The 18,237-nt window shown below is 36.6% G+C and overlaps 6 protein-coding genes across 6 annotated transcripts; 4 read left to right on the top strand and 2 right to left on the bottom strand.

The window, feature by feature from the left end:
- Positions 1-1,834: 1,834 nt before the first annotated feature.
- On the top strand, positions 1,835-3,308 carry GCK72_020314 (uncharacterized protein; the record flags this gene model as incomplete). Its single annotated transcript, XM_003116147.2, has 5 exons — positions 1,835-1,938; positions 1,992-2,219; positions 2,272-2,761; positions 2,809-3,089; positions 3,146-3,308. The coding sequence occupies 5 exons, from the start codon at positions 1,835-1,837 to the stop codon at positions 3,306-3,308; spliced, it is 1,266 nt and encodes a 421-aa protein (XP_003116195.2).
- Positions 3,309-4,745: 1,437 nt separating this feature from the next.
- GCK72_020313 (uncharacterized protein) lies at positions 4,746-6,795 on the top strand (the record flags this gene model as incomplete). Its single annotated transcript, XM_053733506.1, has 5 exons — positions 4,746-4,843; positions 4,898-5,122; positions 5,721-6,240; positions 6,289-6,572; positions 6,639-6,795. The coding sequence occupies 5 exons, from the start codon at positions 4,746-4,748 to the stop codon at positions 6,793-6,795; spliced, it is 1,284 nt and encodes a 427-aa protein (XP_053582419.1).
- A 2,358-nt stretch (positions 6,796-9,153) lies between these two features.
- GCK72_020312 (uncharacterized protein) lies at positions 9,154-10,081 on the top strand (the record flags this gene model as incomplete). Its single annotated transcript, XM_053733505.1, has 5 exons — positions 9,154-9,303; positions 9,351-9,455; positions 9,507-9,683; positions 9,733-9,840; positions 9,887-10,081. 5 exons carry the CDS (start codon positions 9,154-9,156, stop codon positions 10,079-10,081), a joined length of 735 nt encoding a protein of 244 aa, XP_053582418.1.
- Positions 10,082-10,147: 66 nt separating this feature from the next.
- Positions 10,148-10,650, bottom strand: GCK72_020311 (uncharacterized protein; the record flags this gene model as incomplete). The annotated part of the gene is made up of 3 exons (XM_053733504.1): positions 10,148-10,303; positions 10,352-10,498; positions 10,546-10,650. The coding sequence occupies 3 exons, from the start codon at positions 10,648-10,650 to the stop codon at positions 10,148-10,150; spliced, it is 408 nt and encodes a 135-aa protein (XP_053582417.1).
- Positions 10,651-13,327: 2,677 nt separating this feature from the next.
- Positions 13,328-15,051, top strand: GCK72_020310 (uncharacterized protein; the record flags this gene model as incomplete). Its single annotated transcript, XM_003116251.2, has 6 exons — positions 13,328-13,455; positions 13,958-14,115; positions 14,165-14,480; positions 14,529-14,616; positions 14,663-14,866; positions 14,920-15,051. The coding sequence occupies 6 exons, from the start codon at positions 13,328-13,330 to the stop codon at positions 15,049-15,051; spliced, it is 1,026 nt and encodes a 341-aa protein (XP_003116299.2).
- Positions 15,052-15,145: 94 nt separating this feature from the next.
- GCK72_020309 (uncharacterized protein) lies at positions 15,146-17,281 on the bottom strand (the record flags this gene model as incomplete). Its single annotated transcript, XM_053733503.1, has 5 exons — positions 15,146-15,469; positions 15,515-15,808; positions 16,160-16,336; positions 16,382-16,766; positions 17,196-17,281. 5 exons carry the CDS (start codon positions 17,279-17,281, stop codon positions 15,146-15,148), a joined length of 1,266 nt encoding a protein of 421 aa, XP_053582416.1.
- Between the last annotated feature and the right edge of the window lie 956 nt (positions 17,282-18,237).

The following is an 18,237-nucleotide window of genomic DNA, read 5'->3' as shown; positions in this document are numbered from 1 at the left end:
CAATATTCACCATATACTTCCTTGCATTTGATTGTGGATAGAAACTCCTGAAGTTTGTTTCTCTTCATTGCTTTATTTTCAACACATGAGAATTTCTATTAGGTTGATGCATAAGTTTCTTTCTTTTTTGAAGGTGTGACTTTGGCCCCCGGTCTCTAAGCGATGAGGTTGTTTTTCAACCCAAACTTTTTCGCATTTTTATGACCTCTTTAGTGGCTAACATATAATGTTTCAAGTTGGTGCCTAGACAGTCCGCTCGTGAAAACGATGGCTTTTTTGATCGCCAACCAAATGCCTGTTTTGGAAAGTTTTTTGATTTTTGTCGCATTGGTATCGAAATGATAAGATCTTCATAAGAAATTAAACGCAATTTATAGAACAAGATTTGATCTTGTTATCTCATTTTAGTTTTCAGTCGGAATGTTGAAAACAAAAAAGTTGCGATAAGACGATCGACAGCAACAAGAAACCATGGTTCAGCTGGGTTCAAACAGATTACAGAAATATTTGAGAGAACATTTGTACCAAACTATTTGTAAAAGTTAGAGGATAACATGAGTAAACTATGTCTTAAAAAAGTTTATGACAAAGCCATCAAATTAAGTGATAAAACTTGGCTGATAAATTTTTTATGATTTTCGCGCATTCGAGAAATTTTGTGTACTATACCTGAGTGGAGTCTAGGTCTCTTCTGAACGCTCACAAATAAGTCTGAATTATTTTATTGTAAGTAATCAATAGTACACACATTGATCTAAAAATGTACTAAATATCTAGTGGATTGCTTTAGAGGTAGGAGCAATAGGCCTCATCAAACTCAAAAATAAAGTGATTTTGATGATGTTGACTTCGGGCTTCCTGCGAAAAAGTACAAATGATGTGAATATTGAAAACAAAGTAAATTTAGAAACATCAATGTCTACTTTACTCAATAACCAACATTTCCACCAATTTCCCTAACTACAGTTAAAGAAATATTAAAAATACTCGCACACTCCTAAATTGCTGATCCTAACCTTTCATCAGGGACCCGCACTGAACTATCGTTGCTTAGTTGGAATGCCTTTATTTGCTTTTTATAAGTAAATGTTTTTGCTTGTTTTAATTCTGAATAGCTCACCAATTCTTGTCAACATTTTCTAGGAAAAAAATGGAGACGAAGAATGGTACCAAAAAAGGGTTCCTCAAGTGTTTTGACGTGCCTCCGGCTGAGATTAGGCGGATGGTGGATGTCAAGTCACAGGTATAATTACAATGAGTTATTGGTACTAGCCAACAATGTGTCTTATTATGTGAACTATTAGTCTTCTAGAAATTTCATACCAAAAATGACCCAAAAAAAGAAAGAAACTTATGCATCAACCTAATACTATGAGTATAGTGGATGAATGTCATATCCATCGTGTTGATAGACAACATATGTGAAGAATAGTCAAGATCCGAGCATGCAAAATTAGCTTCATCATTAGAAAATATGTAATCATATGTTTATTTTCTTCCACGCAATCACAACTTTGTTTCCATGCAGTTAATAAAACATCTTCTTCTTCGAGTCTCCCCCTTTCTCTATCCCTTTACACCACACATTCCTATCATTTACGACACTCTGGAGAGAGATCATTGAACAACAATAGAGCTACAAAATGTTGCTCTTTTCCCTCTTTCTGACCTCCATGCTATACTTCTCCCCTTCTTTTTGTCTTTCTCATCTCCTCTCAACCCTTCATTCAGTCTCGCCGCCACCAGTACACCCTTCTCCCCCACTTTTTCCTCTTTCTCATCTTACACTTGCACCAAATTTATTTATATTGGTTCTTTTTGGTTTCATCTCAGAATGAATGGTCGACGATATTCCTCATTTGCGCCAAAGCCAAAGCCTTTTCGGCTATTTGCACTTCCAGATCTTCCGCTGATAAGAATTCTGAAAGATATGGATATGTAAGGTTTTTTTTTAATAATAGAAGTGTCAAAAAATTTTGAAATACTTCCAGAATAGACTTAGCTCTATGCAGTCATAAAAGCCGGCGTGCCATCAAATCTCTACGAATCAAAGTTGACACATTTACAGTGAACGACAGTTCTAGAAACCGAGGGTTCGAGCTGTCAATCCCACCTAATATATACATAAAATGGAGTTTCGATGATGTACTTGAACACAAACAAGACTGTGGACAGTTTACAGCAAAATACACTCTAAATGACATTGATTTTCCAACGCGGTGAGTTAAAAGTTTTGAAAATTATGGAAGTCTTTATTTTCATTATTTTCAGCATCAGAAGAAACGAGGAGAATGAAAATGAGATAACAAAATGCACACTCTACAACTCCACAAAACCAGAAGAGACGCCATTACAAGAGGTTTTCGAATTGGCACCAAGAAGAGCCAAAGGAAAAAGTTATTACGTTCGGAAGTTTGTACCCACCCCACAAGCGTTTCCTGGATTCCGATTGCCGCCTACCTGGAGTCAGAACGTTTCTGGAGACTATGAAACTGCTATGGATATCTTCATCCCACTTGTAAAATATCTGTTCAATATGGAGCCTAACGGATATTGCATGGAATTTAAATGGGATAAGGACTTTGATGCGTTTTTTTATCCAAATGTGGTACAAAGACAGTTGAAAATCTTTGAATTGGCAGCGGGCCAATACTCATTTTCGGATGTATATTTTATGAGATCGGCGCTACAGTTTGTACCAGAGAACACAAAATTGACACTAGCAGGACCATTCAACGCTTTGCATTTGAAATGGGAGCAGGTGAGGTTTACTCACTCACCTTGTGGATTCGTTAATCAATTTTTCAGCCGCTCAAGCAAAAGTACATGGAATTTCAATGCGGAGTACCATGGTTGACACTTGAACTGCTTCTTAATTCCAACTTCAAACAACTAAAAGTTCACTCTGAGTATCATAAAATATCAGCAGAGGATATTCAGATGTTCATCCAAAATTGGATGAATAGAAGTGACAAAGAACTCGAGTGTCTTGATATTAACGTGTTTAATGTCCCGGATATTCATAGAAAAATTTATGGAATGCTGCCTTCGATGAATTACAACAAAAAAAGAAAATTGGAAGACTTCAAGTAAGTTTTTTTCTTTTTTTTCCATTAAAAAATATAATCATTAAGATCATTTTCAGGAGGAATAAGTCCACTTCAATAATTCAAGAAAACACTGCATACAATTCTTCATTGATGCGAGATATAAAGAGAAAAGATGGACTCGAGGCTACTATCTTTATAAGTAATGTGCATGCTTATCAGAGAAGAAGAGTTGTTTTTCATGTTTGGCATTTGAAATAATTATTTGCAAAATAGCCGACGATTGTAGGTTTTTTGGAGTTTTTAATTTAATAAAGTGCTTGTTTTTTTTCTTTCAAAGTGAAAGATATCTTATGAAATGCTTAATTAGTGATTTTTGAGAGTCTACCAAAACGATAATCGTATCGAGAATATCTCCTTGTACATCTCCAAAAAAGTTGTACCCGAAATGGAGCTATTGGAGTCAACGTTTCATTTAGTACCGGATTCAATCAAAATTGAAAAATATCAAAATTTTTGTAAAGATTATACAACTGCAATCGATATATTTGTGAATCTTGTAAAATATCTCTTCATTAATGTGGAACCGAAGGGATACTGTATGGATTTTCGATGTTGGAAGGATTTTGAAATGCATTTTGCGGAAAATGTAATTCATGAAAGACTTTAAAAATTTCCTACGAGACTGGCGAGACACCTTAGAGAATGCTTTAGAGCAGCAACACGATGTGTTTCTCTTCAAATTTCGGGAAATTTATGCAGATAGTTTTTTTAGTGGGAAAAGCAACTCATTACTGTGGTTAATTGTTAAAATGATTTTAATATCCGGACCCAGAGACTCTATGGTTTTTTTTCTCAAAAATTATCTTACATCCCCCATACCTTTCCCAGAGCTTATTTTTTCATATTTTTTGTTTGTTTTTGGGTTGCAAGCCTTTCTAGAACTTTTCCATTCCACAACTGTCTCATTTCGAAACTGCTCTTTGGATTTTAACTGCAGGTTGCAACCTATTACAACGAAATGATACTTTTCGGGAACAAATTTTAGCAAAAGTGGAAAAAATGATAAGCATCGCATAGTGCTAAAACCAGTTGAATTATTCCTAGCCACAGAAATACTTCTTCCAAGTATTTTGTGCCCCTGACAAACTTCTAGCCTCCATTGTATTCGAAAACAGCCTCACACTTTTTCCAATTCAGCCGAAAATAACTTTGAAAGTGAATAAAGTAGTGTGACCAATCCAATCCAATTTAATCGTGCTCCTCGGGCCCTAAATAACGATCAGACCCCACAGCTCATAAAACTTTCATATCCGTTCCCCCTGCAAACTAATAGACAATGAGCCCCCAGAGACCCCCTGTCTCACTTGATTTATTTCCCTCTCACGCCGTTGTTTTCCAGAGTTAACTCAATTGAGAGTATATATTCTGGGGTATTTCAGAATAACACTGTGTTCGTTCATCTCTCTTTTTCTTTCTTTTCGCTTCTCTCGTGACCACTCAGCTTCACTTCCCTTTGCTTCTTTTTCTCTTTCTCTCAACCTCTTCTCTCTACATCGCTCGTCGACGTTTATTCCCTTCAGTCCCCTTCGTTTTTTCCTTTTTTCCCACTTTTTTCATCTTCTTCAGCTTCTCCCCTTACACTTGCTCCAAGTGGTTACATCGATTCTACAAAGAGTATTCTGTATCCAACAAGCAATGCAGAGTTGTCAACGTGGCAATGGAAGACCAAAACCATTTCGTCTTCTAGATCTTCCACCTAAGATTCTTCTCAGAATCATCCCACTAATTGACATGTAAGTTTAAGTTCTTTACTCTATCCGAACCATCATCCTCATCCACTTCTTCAGCTTCGAACTTGCCTTAGCCACCCGGAAGACTCGTCGAGTCCTCAAATCACTGAAGATCCCAGTCGACCATTTCATCATTCAACATCTCGAAGGAAAGCATGGATTCAGTTTTGGAATTGAGGGAGGCACCGTGGTGTCTTGGTATTTTGTGGATGTTCCACAAGTGAAGGATCCAAAGGATTTTATGTCGTTCTTCTCGATTGAGGGGATCGATTTTCCAACAAGGTTAGTTTTGTGGGGGATTACAACTTTGAATTAGCTCCGTATCGTTATCCTTGTTGCTAGCAGCTCAGCGAATTTGAATTTGCATCATAAAGTTTTTTGTATGCAAGATAGGACCGATTTTTTAGACAATCAGGTTGAAGTTTTTAATTGCTGACTTTATCCTGAATTTGATTCTAAATTTTAATAGTGCTAAAATAAATTTATTGTTCAAAAAAGTCAATCATTTTGGCTCTAAACGAATAGAATATATTTTCAGAATCCCCACGTTTTCAGCTTTCCCACCGTATAACTTTCTATCCATTTCATTTTTCTGCTCTCTAGTAAGTTTTAGTACAAAAGATGAACCATTGAGTCGTCTCGTCTCACATTGCATGCCGTACATTAATTTGAGACGGCGCGGCTCGATGTTTTATTCATCAAACTTTTTCTCATCAGACGGCGAAACTCGAGCCTCTAAATCCCATGAGAACGTGAAAAAAATAAGAAAAAAACCCCCGGAGCATCAACAGAAGGATCATAGTTGAACTAATTATTCCAGTTGTTTTTGTTTTCCCTCTTTCCTTTTTCTTTTCAAAAAAAGAGTTCGTTATTTTTGCAGAACCAAAAACCAGAAAGAATGCTTTGATCATTGCAACGGATACGACAATGTTTCCATCTACAACTCGAGCAAACACAAATCCGGATACCGCCCATTTCGGGAGACCTTTAATGTCGCTGACATCACAAAAAGATCCAAAGGTCAGCAGTATCATAATGTGAGGTACACTCCGATTACAATGAGTGGAGCCGCACTTCCAAAGTGTTGGACACCAAATGTTCCGGATGATTATCAAACTTGTTTGGATTGTTTCATAAGATTCGTCGAAGTAGTCTTCAAGTGTGGTGTCACCGGATACCATATGGACATCAAAAGTGTGCCCAACTTTGGAAAGTTCTTCACAAAGAATGTCATCAAGAACTCATGTAGAACCTTTGAGTTGAGTGGAGTGAGACCTCAAGAGGATTCTCCATTAACAATGGAGGCATATGATATTGACTGGGTGCTCACGAACACCCCAATTAATACCAAATTGACAATTAATTGTGACAGAATTGCTGGAAATTTCAAGCTAGAAGTGGTAGGTCACATCGTGAAAGTGTCTTGTTTAAAAACAATATGTTTTCAGCCCCTAATGCAAAAAGCCATCACTTTCAACTGTGTCATGAAATTCTTCGCATACGAGAATCTGGCTCAATCCCAATGTAATCAACTGGAAATCGGAAGTGGCTCTCAGCTGAGAGAAATTGATTATCGAGAGTTTATCGCCACTTGGTTAGATGGAAACAATCGAGAATTCCGTTATTTGGACTCAAGAATCGGCGCAAAACATGCGGAACATCTCAAGAAGACTCTTTTTGATGCATTTAAAACGGAAAAATGTGACATGAAACGACGAATGGACAATTATGAGTAAGCCCTGCTTTGTTGTGTTGCATTTCAAAAACCTCGTGTTTTCCACTAAACTCTTCTTTTCAGACCCACTCCACTTCACATTTTGTCCGATTGGTATGATGGAACAGTGTACCCGAATGCACGTGACATTCATAGAAGAGATGGAATGACGGCGACGATTGTCGTTCATAATGAATGCTTCATTTTCGTGGTTTGGCACAAGAAGAGTCACAAACATTGATGATTTTAATGATTGCCTATATTAAAAAAAATTAGATTGTATTATAAAAATGTATAATATCTAGCTTCTAATAATGGAACGTAATGCAATATTTTGAAAAAAAAAGTGATGAGTTTGTTTTTTTTTGTTGAAGAGACATTCAGTAACAGGACACTTCAGGCCAAGACATTCTGAAACCTAAACATTTCACAGACATACTAGGGTAAGTAACGGAGTCAGTCTGGGACGTGGCCTATATCATTGAAAAGCTGAGAAAACGCTGATTCCAAATATATATTCAGTTTTTGTCCTCGAGGTCTAGTATTTGAGAAAAACAAGGTCAAAGTTCGGTAAAATATAGAATTATTTTCTTTCTGACACACGAAAAATGTTTTGAAAATAGTTTCAAACTTTCGCGTGTTAAAAAGATAATAATTTTCTATTTTACCAAACTTTGACCTTGTTTTTCTCGAATATCAGACCTCGATGGCTAAAATTGAAAATATATTTGGAATCGGCGTTTTTTCCGCTTTCCAACGATATAGGTCACGTCCCATAACTCAAAAATGAGTCCATGACCTTTCCTAGTAAGTGGAACACATAAATAATGTTTTTGTCGATGTTTTTTTATGATGTTTTTATTTTGAACTTGTTTTCTATTGGCCTTGAAACGTCCGGTTTCCAAGTGTACAGGACTAAATAAAAGATGTAATTTCTCTAATTCCTTGTTTGTAAAAGTTGTCACCACCTCATGAAATTTCAGAAAAGGAAAATGTTGAAATTCTAATAATAACTTCAGACATGATGAGAAAATACCCACCCGTCACTTGACAGCAAGTGTAACGAAACTATGTATTTCATTGGAAATGACCAGGTTCTATCTACTTTTATTTTTATTGATTTGTATTTTACTACTAAAACAACTGGAAATGATCCAAAGAAAGAGACGTGTATTGTGAAATTAAGGCGAGTTGATATTATCTTTTAAATTTAGTTTATAACTAAATCTGTTTCATTCTCTAGTTATTATGGCGTCAGAACTCCATCGCTTGGTCCCCCCGAACAAGCGAGAAATATGACTTTCAAAGAATTGAAAGAGCCCTGTGACCAAAATTTTGTGAGTTTTTTACACCATCTTATTTTCTTTATTCCAGGCTTGCAAAGAAATATCCGGATGTTTCCAAGACTTTGTGAACTTTCAATTTTTAGATCTATGCATCGATGACATGTTTGAACTGGATCCAATTCAATTGTGTGAGGAAAAGTTGAAAGAAGTTTTGAAAAAAAACACCGGATCAAATTTCGGAGTGTGTTAAGAAATACTTTGCTGACGTAAGTGCTTTTGAGATGAGAAAAAAAGAATTGTTGTGTTTCAGAAAGATCCAGAAAAGTTTGACTGCGAAAGCATAAAGGAGAGAGGTGAATGTGTTCTTCAAAATTTTCAAAGAACACCAAGACCTCCGTCTCTACAATCGTGCATGTGACGGACGGTTACGGTACAAGGATTGGGATTATTCGGGTAGTCAGGATTTCGAAATTAGGAATATTCCTGGTGGCGTGAAAATAGTGGATCCGAAGAGGAATATCACAGTGGAGAGGAATTCGACGAATAATTTAAGTTATTTTCTTTTGGTTTTATTAGCGTCTTTGATGTTTTGGCATATCTTGTCTGATATATTCTAAACTTGAATAAAAATTTGAAGAACAAATATTGTCTTTCAAACTTTCACATAAAAAATCAGTCAGCCATGTAAATCCTTCTGAACATACCGAATGAGAGACAACACATGTTTTCATAATTGTTAGGTCAAAGACTACACTGACTCATCCCTTCTCTTTTGAACATAAAAACCGATCAAACTCTATTCGAAACAAAACAAAACACCCGTCTCCCCATAACCTAGTTTCCGATTACCTTCTGATTTTCAACCGCACTTCATTCTCAGTCTCAGACATTCACAAGACAAGACATGTTCTCAAAAACGTCTTTTTCAACAGCCATTATTTTTATCACACTGGTCCCTCAATTCTATGCGTTCTCATATCGCGGAAAAGACGAATGGAAGACAGAATGCACGTATGCTGGGAAACATTCCATTCCTCATTGTCAGTGGATTGTGAGTTGGGAAAGAATGATGGGAATGGGCTATGAAGGGATTTAGTGAATTACGGAAACTATCGGGGAAAGTATCTGGCATATAACTATCCTTGGGAGAATTTTGGCTTGCTTTAGCTTCAAAAACCACTAGGATCATCATTTAGACACGGAAGTACGTAAGTAGTTTTCTCTAACATTCCTCACCAGGAACAACTGTTTGACCCATTCAACTTTTCTCTCAACTTTTCTTTCGTGTTCCCTCAGTTCCTAACTTTTCCACTATGCCCAGCTCCCCCAAATTTCTTCTATTACTTTTCTTATCCTTAATCCCACTATCTCACTCCGGCTCCTCTAGAAGATACGGATTAGATAGATGGAAGACTGGGTGTACTGCTGTGGGAGAGTTTGATATGAGTTATTGTGATTGGATAGTAAGTCTAGAACTTATAGATTCAAATTATATCAATAGCTGTTTCAGGTCGGAATGAAAAACATCTGGAGACATAACTCGATTGCATGGTGGCCGGATCAGACAAAGAACATGAGTTATGTGGAGTTGAAGAAGCATTGTGATGATTCTTTTGTGAGTTTTCCCGATTCTTATTGTTTTTCTAGAAAAAAAAAGTATTGCCAGGTCTGCCTAGAAAACACTGGCTGCTACAAGGACTTTGTAAATTACCAAGAACTTGACAAATGTGTGGATGATGTATTTTGGCTTGGCCCAATGCATTTCTGTGAGAAGAAGTTGAGAGAAGTCTTGGATTCCACCCCAGATCAGTTGGCTCCGTGTGTTAAGGAGTATTTGAAAAATGTAGGCTGCTGCTTTCTAAAAAACCAATACCAAACATACAAATTTTCAGAAAAATCCAGACAAATTCGACTGTTTGAGCATTCACGAGAAGGGACAATGTTTCTTGGCTGACGTTGAAAAGCACTGTGATCCAAAACTGCTGCCAATGTACAAAGAGGTCAGTTATACATATGTCTGTGTGTCTGTGATCCCAAAAATTCAAGCACCAAAGTCTCCGCCTCTTCAATCGTGCATGTGACGGTCGCTTGAGATACAAAGATTGGGATTACAATGGAGCGCAAAACGATGCGCTTCAGTTCAATGTGTTTAGTGTCAAAGCTTCGGACCCGAAGAGGGGAATTCTGAAGAATCCAGATGTTGAAGAAACAACTGATGGAAATAATTCAACAGAGGTTTAAATGAATCGACTGGTATTGTATATAACTTTTATGAAAAACGAAATAAAATAGTGTCATTCATTCCATTTATCGTCCTCTCAAAAACAACGAGTTAACCTTTTGCTCGTATTTCTTGTTTCCAGTCATATAGAGTCCGAAGTCAGTTTTCATTATCTTCTTTATAATCAACGCTTTCTTGTTCTTGTTGTATGTCGTATTTCCTGATTCCACTTTTGCTTTTGTCTGAAAACTCGAAATTCATGGTTCTGAGTGTCAGAACCATCAGATTACCTGAACATTCTCCCAGAACCCACAAGTCTTCTTGTTCTTCCCTGTGCAAACTCTATAGATTTGCTCTTCCTTCACACCATATGTCATCTCAACAATACGACGATAGTTGGCAGAAATTGGCATTGGGATGGTCACATTGTCAAAGAACTGGAAATTTAAAAGTTGAGAAGAGAATGAGAGATTGCATAGCACACCGCAGCGTTGATCGGCCTCGGAGTGGTGGTGTCCACAGATCCAACAATAATCCAACTGATAGCGAGTATGAAAACAGCAAATACGAAACATATTTTCTTTGACATTTTGAGTCAGAATAGTAGTCTAGTTGTACAGAAAGTCAACATGGAGTTATATACTGAAGGGGGGATTATGTATTACCTTTTGGTCTCTATACTTTAAATCCATTGTTTTATTACAGATGGAAATTTTGAATAATTTTGTACGTTTGTACGTTTTATGGGTCTACAAAAGAAGAGGTCGGAAATCGGGGTTACGATTTATGACGTGAAGGTTTGCTGGAGTAGGAACATTTGGAAATGATGTGTTTAGCAGGGGAACTTTTGAGTTCATGAGTTCATGTTCGTCCAGATTGTTGTATAATGAACTAATGACACTCTTGGAGAAATTCGCAGAGTTGAGGTTGATCAGTAGCTGAAAAAATGACATGAATCGAGTCCCCTCTTAAAGATTGGCATGAAACTGACAAGGGCCAGATTGAAAAAGTTTTGTGAAACTTCATCAGTTTTTTTTCTTTGAGCACCTACAGTCTTACCGTAACCTGGAGCCCGACCCCAAAACTTGTTGTATGGGTTACAAAAGATCTATAGTATGCTTGATTGAAATTTCTAGACTGTACCATGCATACATGCTCTTTGGTGCCATCATCGAGAAAACGCGCCGACGGCGCACCAGCCTAGCTGGTTATTACATTTTTTTTGCTTATTTATCATCATGAACCCAAATAATTTTAATCCGAACTTTGGAAATGTTCGTTGATTGACGCTTGATACCTTATCAACATCCTATCAAGCAATTTCAAAAAATCAAACTCCGCCCACTTCACTGAAAATTTTGATCTCCGAAAAAACGTCTGCTTTACTACTAGACATATGTGCACATATCTACAACGGAACAAATAAACATTAGGTTATAAATAAAAAATTCAATTAATTTCTGAATAAATGAAAAAGAAAATCTGATGACCAGAAACCTTGGAGAGCAAAAAAGGAGGCAGCTTAATGAAAAAAAGGAAATCATTTGATCTCTCCCAATTTTTCACTCGAAATCACATTGTACCCGGAAAGAAAGAGTCTGATGATTCTTTGAACCTGATTTTTTTTCTTCTTCTGAAATCTTTTAAAATACTATTTTTTTGAAAAGATCTCTGTCTGGTTCTTATTATTATTCATGTCTGGTTCTTATTATTATTTTCTAAAAAATAAAATATTCTCAGTAAAATTATCGCTTGGGAGTATAAAGTGAGGATATAATAGGGCAGTTTACAGGTTCTTTGAATTTTTTTTGTATTTTTTGTAGTTTTTTTTATTAATCAACGAGCATTTTTGAGCGATCTAAAATCAAGTCAGCAGTACGCATCTTTGTTGTAATTCAACAATTTCAGAAGTAGTTCAAAAAGTTTTCTTCAAAATATATTTTATGGTCAAACTCTGTCAGAACCTCCCCCATGTTCTCTCCATAGATGTGTCACTGCTCCATTTTGAACTCATTTTGTTCCAGATATCACGATACAATTTTCGTTAAAAACTATAACAACATTTCAATCATTTATGTGTCGTAAGTGGGCAGAATCAGAATAAATTAGTATTTGAGGCTAGTCTGGATAAGTTTGTGTTAAACATAACCCACTCGGATTAAGTGATTAGGTTACGTGAGTTATTATGAATGGGAGACTAAAGTGTTGTGGAGATATTTTGAGGTTGAACATTTTGAAACCGAGACGTTTGGGAACTAGACGTCTACAGTTTAATTTCAAAGTTTCTGATTATTAAATACTTATGTTTATCGATTTATGCAGTAAGTTTTTAGTACTAACTACGTGTAGCCAAGTTTCCAAGAACTTTTCGTGTTTTCTAGATGGTTAGTCACCTAACTTACCAAGAGCAACCATTTTGTAAGATCTTTCCAGAACACAATCTCCCCCTGACTACATAATTTCCATTTTCAGATATCTCCTCTAATCTCACATTCCAATTTCTGCTCTTCTGTCTTTGATCGTTTGAATTTTTATAGAAAACGTGTCGGCAGGTGAAGAAGAAGACGTAACAAAACTATAGAGTAGGCTCAGAATTTCAAAGAAATGAAGAGCAATTTAAAGAAAAAGAACTCTGGACCCGAATTAGGTTAGTGAGTAAGTGGTATTTTCTAGAAAACACAGAAGGAAAAGTTCATTTTTATGAGTTCTGAAAACATCTTCTGACTTGTTAGTATAAAAGTGGATTAGTGACCAACAGGTGGATATTTTCAAAAAAAAATTTGAAAAAAAAACTTGCATTATATCCTTTAATTATTTAAAAGTGATTGTCCAAAAATCTCAGAATAGTCACGTATTTACAGAGTTTGCTTTCCCGATTTCAGCTGGATACTTTACAAGAGTTTTCAGCTTTTCTAATTTCCAACTGATCTGTGAATTGTACAACTTTGGTAAACACTGTCTTAATTTCTGTTGTGCTTTGTTCACTCTCAGTAATAAAAGTATTCTTTTTCTTTGTTTTTCCCAATACAAAGTCTCATTCAATTCATAGAAATTGTATCACCCCATGAGATTTTCTTCTCGATCTCTTTTCTCTTTCATAATATTCTCTCATTTACGTAGGCTCATAAATGTCTGTACTACAAGCATAACATCCAATTTCATTGCTCCGCCCCCTAGTCTTCCTTTTCTCACGTTCTCATCAGTTATCAGAAGATCCTACCCAAAATCTGAAATTTTCCCTTTTTACCATTCCAACATATTTCCAGATGTGCTCACCTAGTACTTCAAATGTCCGTTTTATCACGTTTGTGAATACAAGTTACATCGAAGCGGAGAACATGGAAGCTATATTTAGTATTTTGTTGAAAATCGAAGTTGGAGTTCTTGTCTTTAGGTACGTTTTGGGATATGGAAACCAGTGTTTCACTTTCCGGTAAACTGTTACCAAAAATTTAACGGTGAATTCACCGAATCAACCGGTAATTAACCGGTAAATGTTTACCGAAATTTTACAGGTAGATTATCGGTCGGGAATTCACACTGATGGTAGCAAAGACGTTTTCAAACTAGGACATCTCAAATCTAAGACAGTTGGGAACTTACTCTGTTTCCCTAGTTGGGAAATTCCTGATATGAAAAAGTCTGGTTTTGAAATAGTGCAGGCATATATGGCCTGGAAGATCCAGAAAATTTCTGAAGTTCCGACAGCAATGGCCATCCTTTTGATGTTTTAATCTGTGCTCCCAAATTTCGGAACACTATAATTATCCTTCTGACAGCATCCTATCTAATTAGTGATTACAAATTCTTCTTCCTTTTTGTCTATTTTGCAGTTTTTTTCAAAAACAAAAAAGAATAGACCAAACTTGAAATTCAAAAATGTTTTCTCTTTTCAGTTGGATAGAATTTCTGTATTTGTTCTACTTATTCGTCTTCATCAGAGCAATGCATTTCAACCTCACATTCTTGTTCATGAATTACGGTGGCCAATATTTTTGTTCAATGCTTTCAAGATGTATTATTGTCTATCAGCAGCTAGGGAATGATCCGAATAGTAAATATATTTTCACATCTTTGTAATATAATAACTGTTCCATTTCCAGATGACCTCCATCACCTCATCCTCATTGCCAACTATGTCAGAACAATCGGTCTATTCATCGCTATGTACATCCTGCCCATATTTATGATCGAACGATGTCTCGCTACATTTTTAGTGAAAAACTACGAAAAATCTCGCAAAATCTGGGTGTCTCTCATGATACTCTCTATATTTCATCCCCTTGTTTTTGCATCTGCCATTGCTTATATTCAATGCTGGCTTCCAGTGGTCTTCCACGTCATTTCATTCTTTATAGTCAATATTATTGGGTATATTGGGATTCATATTTGTTTCTCTTATAATATCAAGAAGCATGGGTAAGGATAAACTGGGAAAGAGGAAGCTGGAAACTTGAAAAATTGCAGAAAGTTCTACCGCACAACGTGTTTCACTAACGTCAGCTATGGGTTGAGTGAGCGGTTCCAGCTAGCTGAGAATATCAAAATGTGCAAGGTCAGCCAGAATTTTGATCTACATAACATTCTTAACTTTGTTTCAGGTCTTAAAAAAAGTGCAAATCTCCATCATGTTCTTCAATATCGGTTGTTGCTCTATCCTTCTCATGGATCACTTCAAAGTGGAGATGATGATTATCTACTGGTCTTATGTCTCCTTCAACTTCTTCTGTCTAGTCTATGGGATTACTGTACCTATCATACTGTACTCTGCGCTACCGGAGTGGCAGAAGGAGACAAGGAGATTGGTAAGAAATCTTGGTTTGCGGGGAACTGAGGAGGTACATATTTCGAGTTTCAGATATTCATGTGTATACGGAAAGGTCATGTGGAGGAGGAGCCGAAATCTACATTTGGAGAAACAATGATTTATAATGACCATGCGATTGAATCCAATATTTATTTTACACAGTTCAATAAAGCGACGTTTTAATTTTTAATTTCAAGATTATCTAGCATTGTTAGGAAGATAGGTTATTAATAAGAAGGCTTTCTATAATTCTCGCAGAAATAAAAATTCTCATTACTCAACAATCCCACATCTCAAGCACATAGCTTCTGAAATACTCAAAGTTATCCACTGAATCCATTCCACAATGATCCATCATTATATCCTTGACACAGACTGCAGAATCTCTGAATCTTAGACAAGCCATGGAGTCATCATCGAACTGATGGCCAATGAAACATGTGTACTTTAGAAGATCTGGTTGGGTGTTCTCCTTCTTCATCCGACTGAGACATTGCCAGAATGGAGAGGACAGGAAATGTATCTTCTCACAGTATTCATTCGACGTTTTGAGGAATTCAGATGAGATGGCACATTTGCTGGTTAAGTTGGAAAAGCAATTCTGAAATAACAAAGAAGACTCCATGACACTATTTTCTAATCAAACCTGCATTTCATCACAAATAATTGCAACATTCTTGTAATCCTCTCTTGTTTGATTTCCCAATTTCAAAATCTCGACAGACTTCTTAAACGTGTCCATTGTATCTTGACATTCCAGAGCTTCAAATTTCTCATAAATTCCACATCCAATCTTTGTCGGGATCAAGGCCAATTCCAGAAAATACTCATAAGATCTGTCGAGGTAATCGACGACTTCCGTTTCACAGAACAATCGGGAGAACTCTTGGAAACAGAACTTTCCGTGAAAATAGGCGTGGTTTTTGAGGATTGGGTCTTTCTGAAACATAGTAATTCAAATTTCTGTCGAGAATGCCGAAGTGTGTTCGATAGAATGTGTAGATCAATCCTAGAGCTTCACTTTTGTAGTTTACAACTTTGTACGGTCACTTCGGAATAAATTACGCATCGACAAAGTGTTTTCCTCCTCAAATTGACCCATTTCAGTGCGAAATAGTGCAATTTTCGAGAATGTCCATAACTCTCTAGGGAGTGCTCGTACAAAAAAGTTGTCACTCACAAGAATGGAGTTCTACCTTTAAACTATATGATTCATGAAAAATTGGCATTATGGGACAATCACTAACACCAAGGTACTCTCTTAAATTTCGCCATTTCCAAATACACTCACCGACAAAAACTGAAACTCCCGAGTGCAATTATCAAACGATTCTTCTTGAACAGCTTTATAAAATTTGGTCATACAAATTGGAAGACTGCTATGATTCATAAAAAAGTTATGAGGATACTTGTGGAATTTCGTGTAATGGTATTCTCCCTCTCTACAAGCCATCATACGCATACAGGTCTGAAAATCAGAGTAGAAATTTCTAGAAAAAGAAAGAAGAGCTACCGCTGCCTCAAAGCAGTAGTTGGAGATGTTATGGAATTTTCCAATGTTCTTTTCCTTCTCAAACATCTCAATTTTCTGCAAACATTTATTCGCAGGCACCAAGCAATCCATCTCCAAAAATATCATCCGAACCATTCCACACTCCGAGTCATAGGGTTGTCCCCAAGGCGACAACTTGATATTAGGGTCATTCACGTCATAAGTGTCTTCGAGATTCCATGGACCCTTTGCAAGCTTGTTGACTTGAACTGGGAACCATGTTGGAAGGAAGACAATTGCACTAATGTATCCGATTGATAAAGCAAAGAATAAGCAGAGAAGAGCTAGGAATGAGAGGAATATGAAGAGGAGAATCTTGCATAGTTTCCACATTGGACACCAATGTCTGGAATGAAAACGAAATGGAAAAAAGAGAGCAGAAAAGGTTGAGAAGACAAAAGAGCAGAAGAAGACAAGCTCATTTCACTCCCGCCTTTTTGGGCGTCGAGAAATAAATGAATTTGACGGGTGAGATGGATGGAACGGCAGAAATGGATGCACTCCTTCCTTTCAAGAAGAGAAATGACCAAATGTTAATTTCCTTTCTTCCCTTTTTTCCTTCAGATGGAGCCATTTTTCACAAGATGTGGTTTCAGGGAGGAAGGAGGCCTCCTCCGTAGAAGAGTGTGAAATAAGGTTAGGGATGATGAAGAAGAGAAAGGTGAACCTATCAATCTTGGATATTAGAAATTTTGGGATGAAATGAGAAGAAATGGGATGAAATGGGAGGAGATGAGGAGGTGACGAAAAAAATGAAACACTTCTTAGATTTTACCCTACGTCGAGAGGTTTATATTCAGAAGCAGTGTGAGCGATTTCCAGAGAACCGTTCGTTTCCAAATCGACTAGAGTGATAGTCATACTGGAGAACCTAGGTGAAAACGATCTGATTTTCTGTCCAAGATTTTAATTGGATTCCTATTTTTAAAACACCATGAGAAAAACTTGGGTTATACTAGAAGTGAGCTTTATCATACGGTAATTTGTTTTATACGCGGGTCAGCTATACATTACTATATTGAACTCTTCAGGTAGGTTTTCTGACATAAAAACAGTTATTCCGGATTTTTTTTGTCAAGTTCTAAATAGTCAGTTGGACGAGTTTTTTTTTAACTATTGAATTTGAGATATGTACATCAGACTGACTGACACTAGGCGAAGCAATTTTGAAACTAAAAGCGAAAAAAAAAGTTCACAGCTTATTCCATGATCACCTCTATTCACTTATTCTCACGGCATTATATACACTGAACTTTTAAAGAATAAGAAATGATTATTCAGAGTATAAAATTTGGAAGTATCTAAAATAAGCATTTTCAATGAAACTTTTTTTTTGAATTTTGAATTCAACTGTTTTTCCAAAAACTGACTGATCATTAGCCTAGTCTATTTATCATAGCTTCTATACTGTCGATTCAAGAACACTCGCCGAGTGGGTTCAAAGGCGCACCTAATGTGTTCAGTATTCCGCGGCAGAGTCTTGTAATGGAAAAATATCGTAATTTTAGCGTTGCAGGTCTGAAAGGAACTACAAACCGTATTGAAACTATCATTTCCACTGCGAGACCATTGCAACAAATTCCATGCGCTTTTAAACCAACACGGGATGTGTTCGTGAAATACATGTCACTTCAAATAAATCTATGTGAGGAGCATGACCAGTACAAAAATATTAACTGGTTAATTTATCTTTCTCCCGCGAATAATAAACAAATTAGAAAGGTGTAGACATACTTTTATTTCTGGTAGGTCAAAAGAAAAGACCTCACTTCCCTTTATCCACCACACAAGGTGGTTTGAAAAAGACGGGTGTCCTG

This window comes from Caenorhabditis remanei, chromosome V, assembly GCF_010183535.1.
Source record: "Caenorhabditis remanei strain PX506 chromosome V, whole genome shotgun sequence".
In the NCBI taxonomy this organism is placed as follows: Eukaryota; Metazoa; Nematoda; class Chromadorea; order Rhabditida; family Rhabditidae; genus Caenorhabditis; species Caenorhabditis remanei.
Note: the sequence above shows the minus strand (reverse complement) of the source record. Positions and strands in the feature narration are given on the sequence as shown.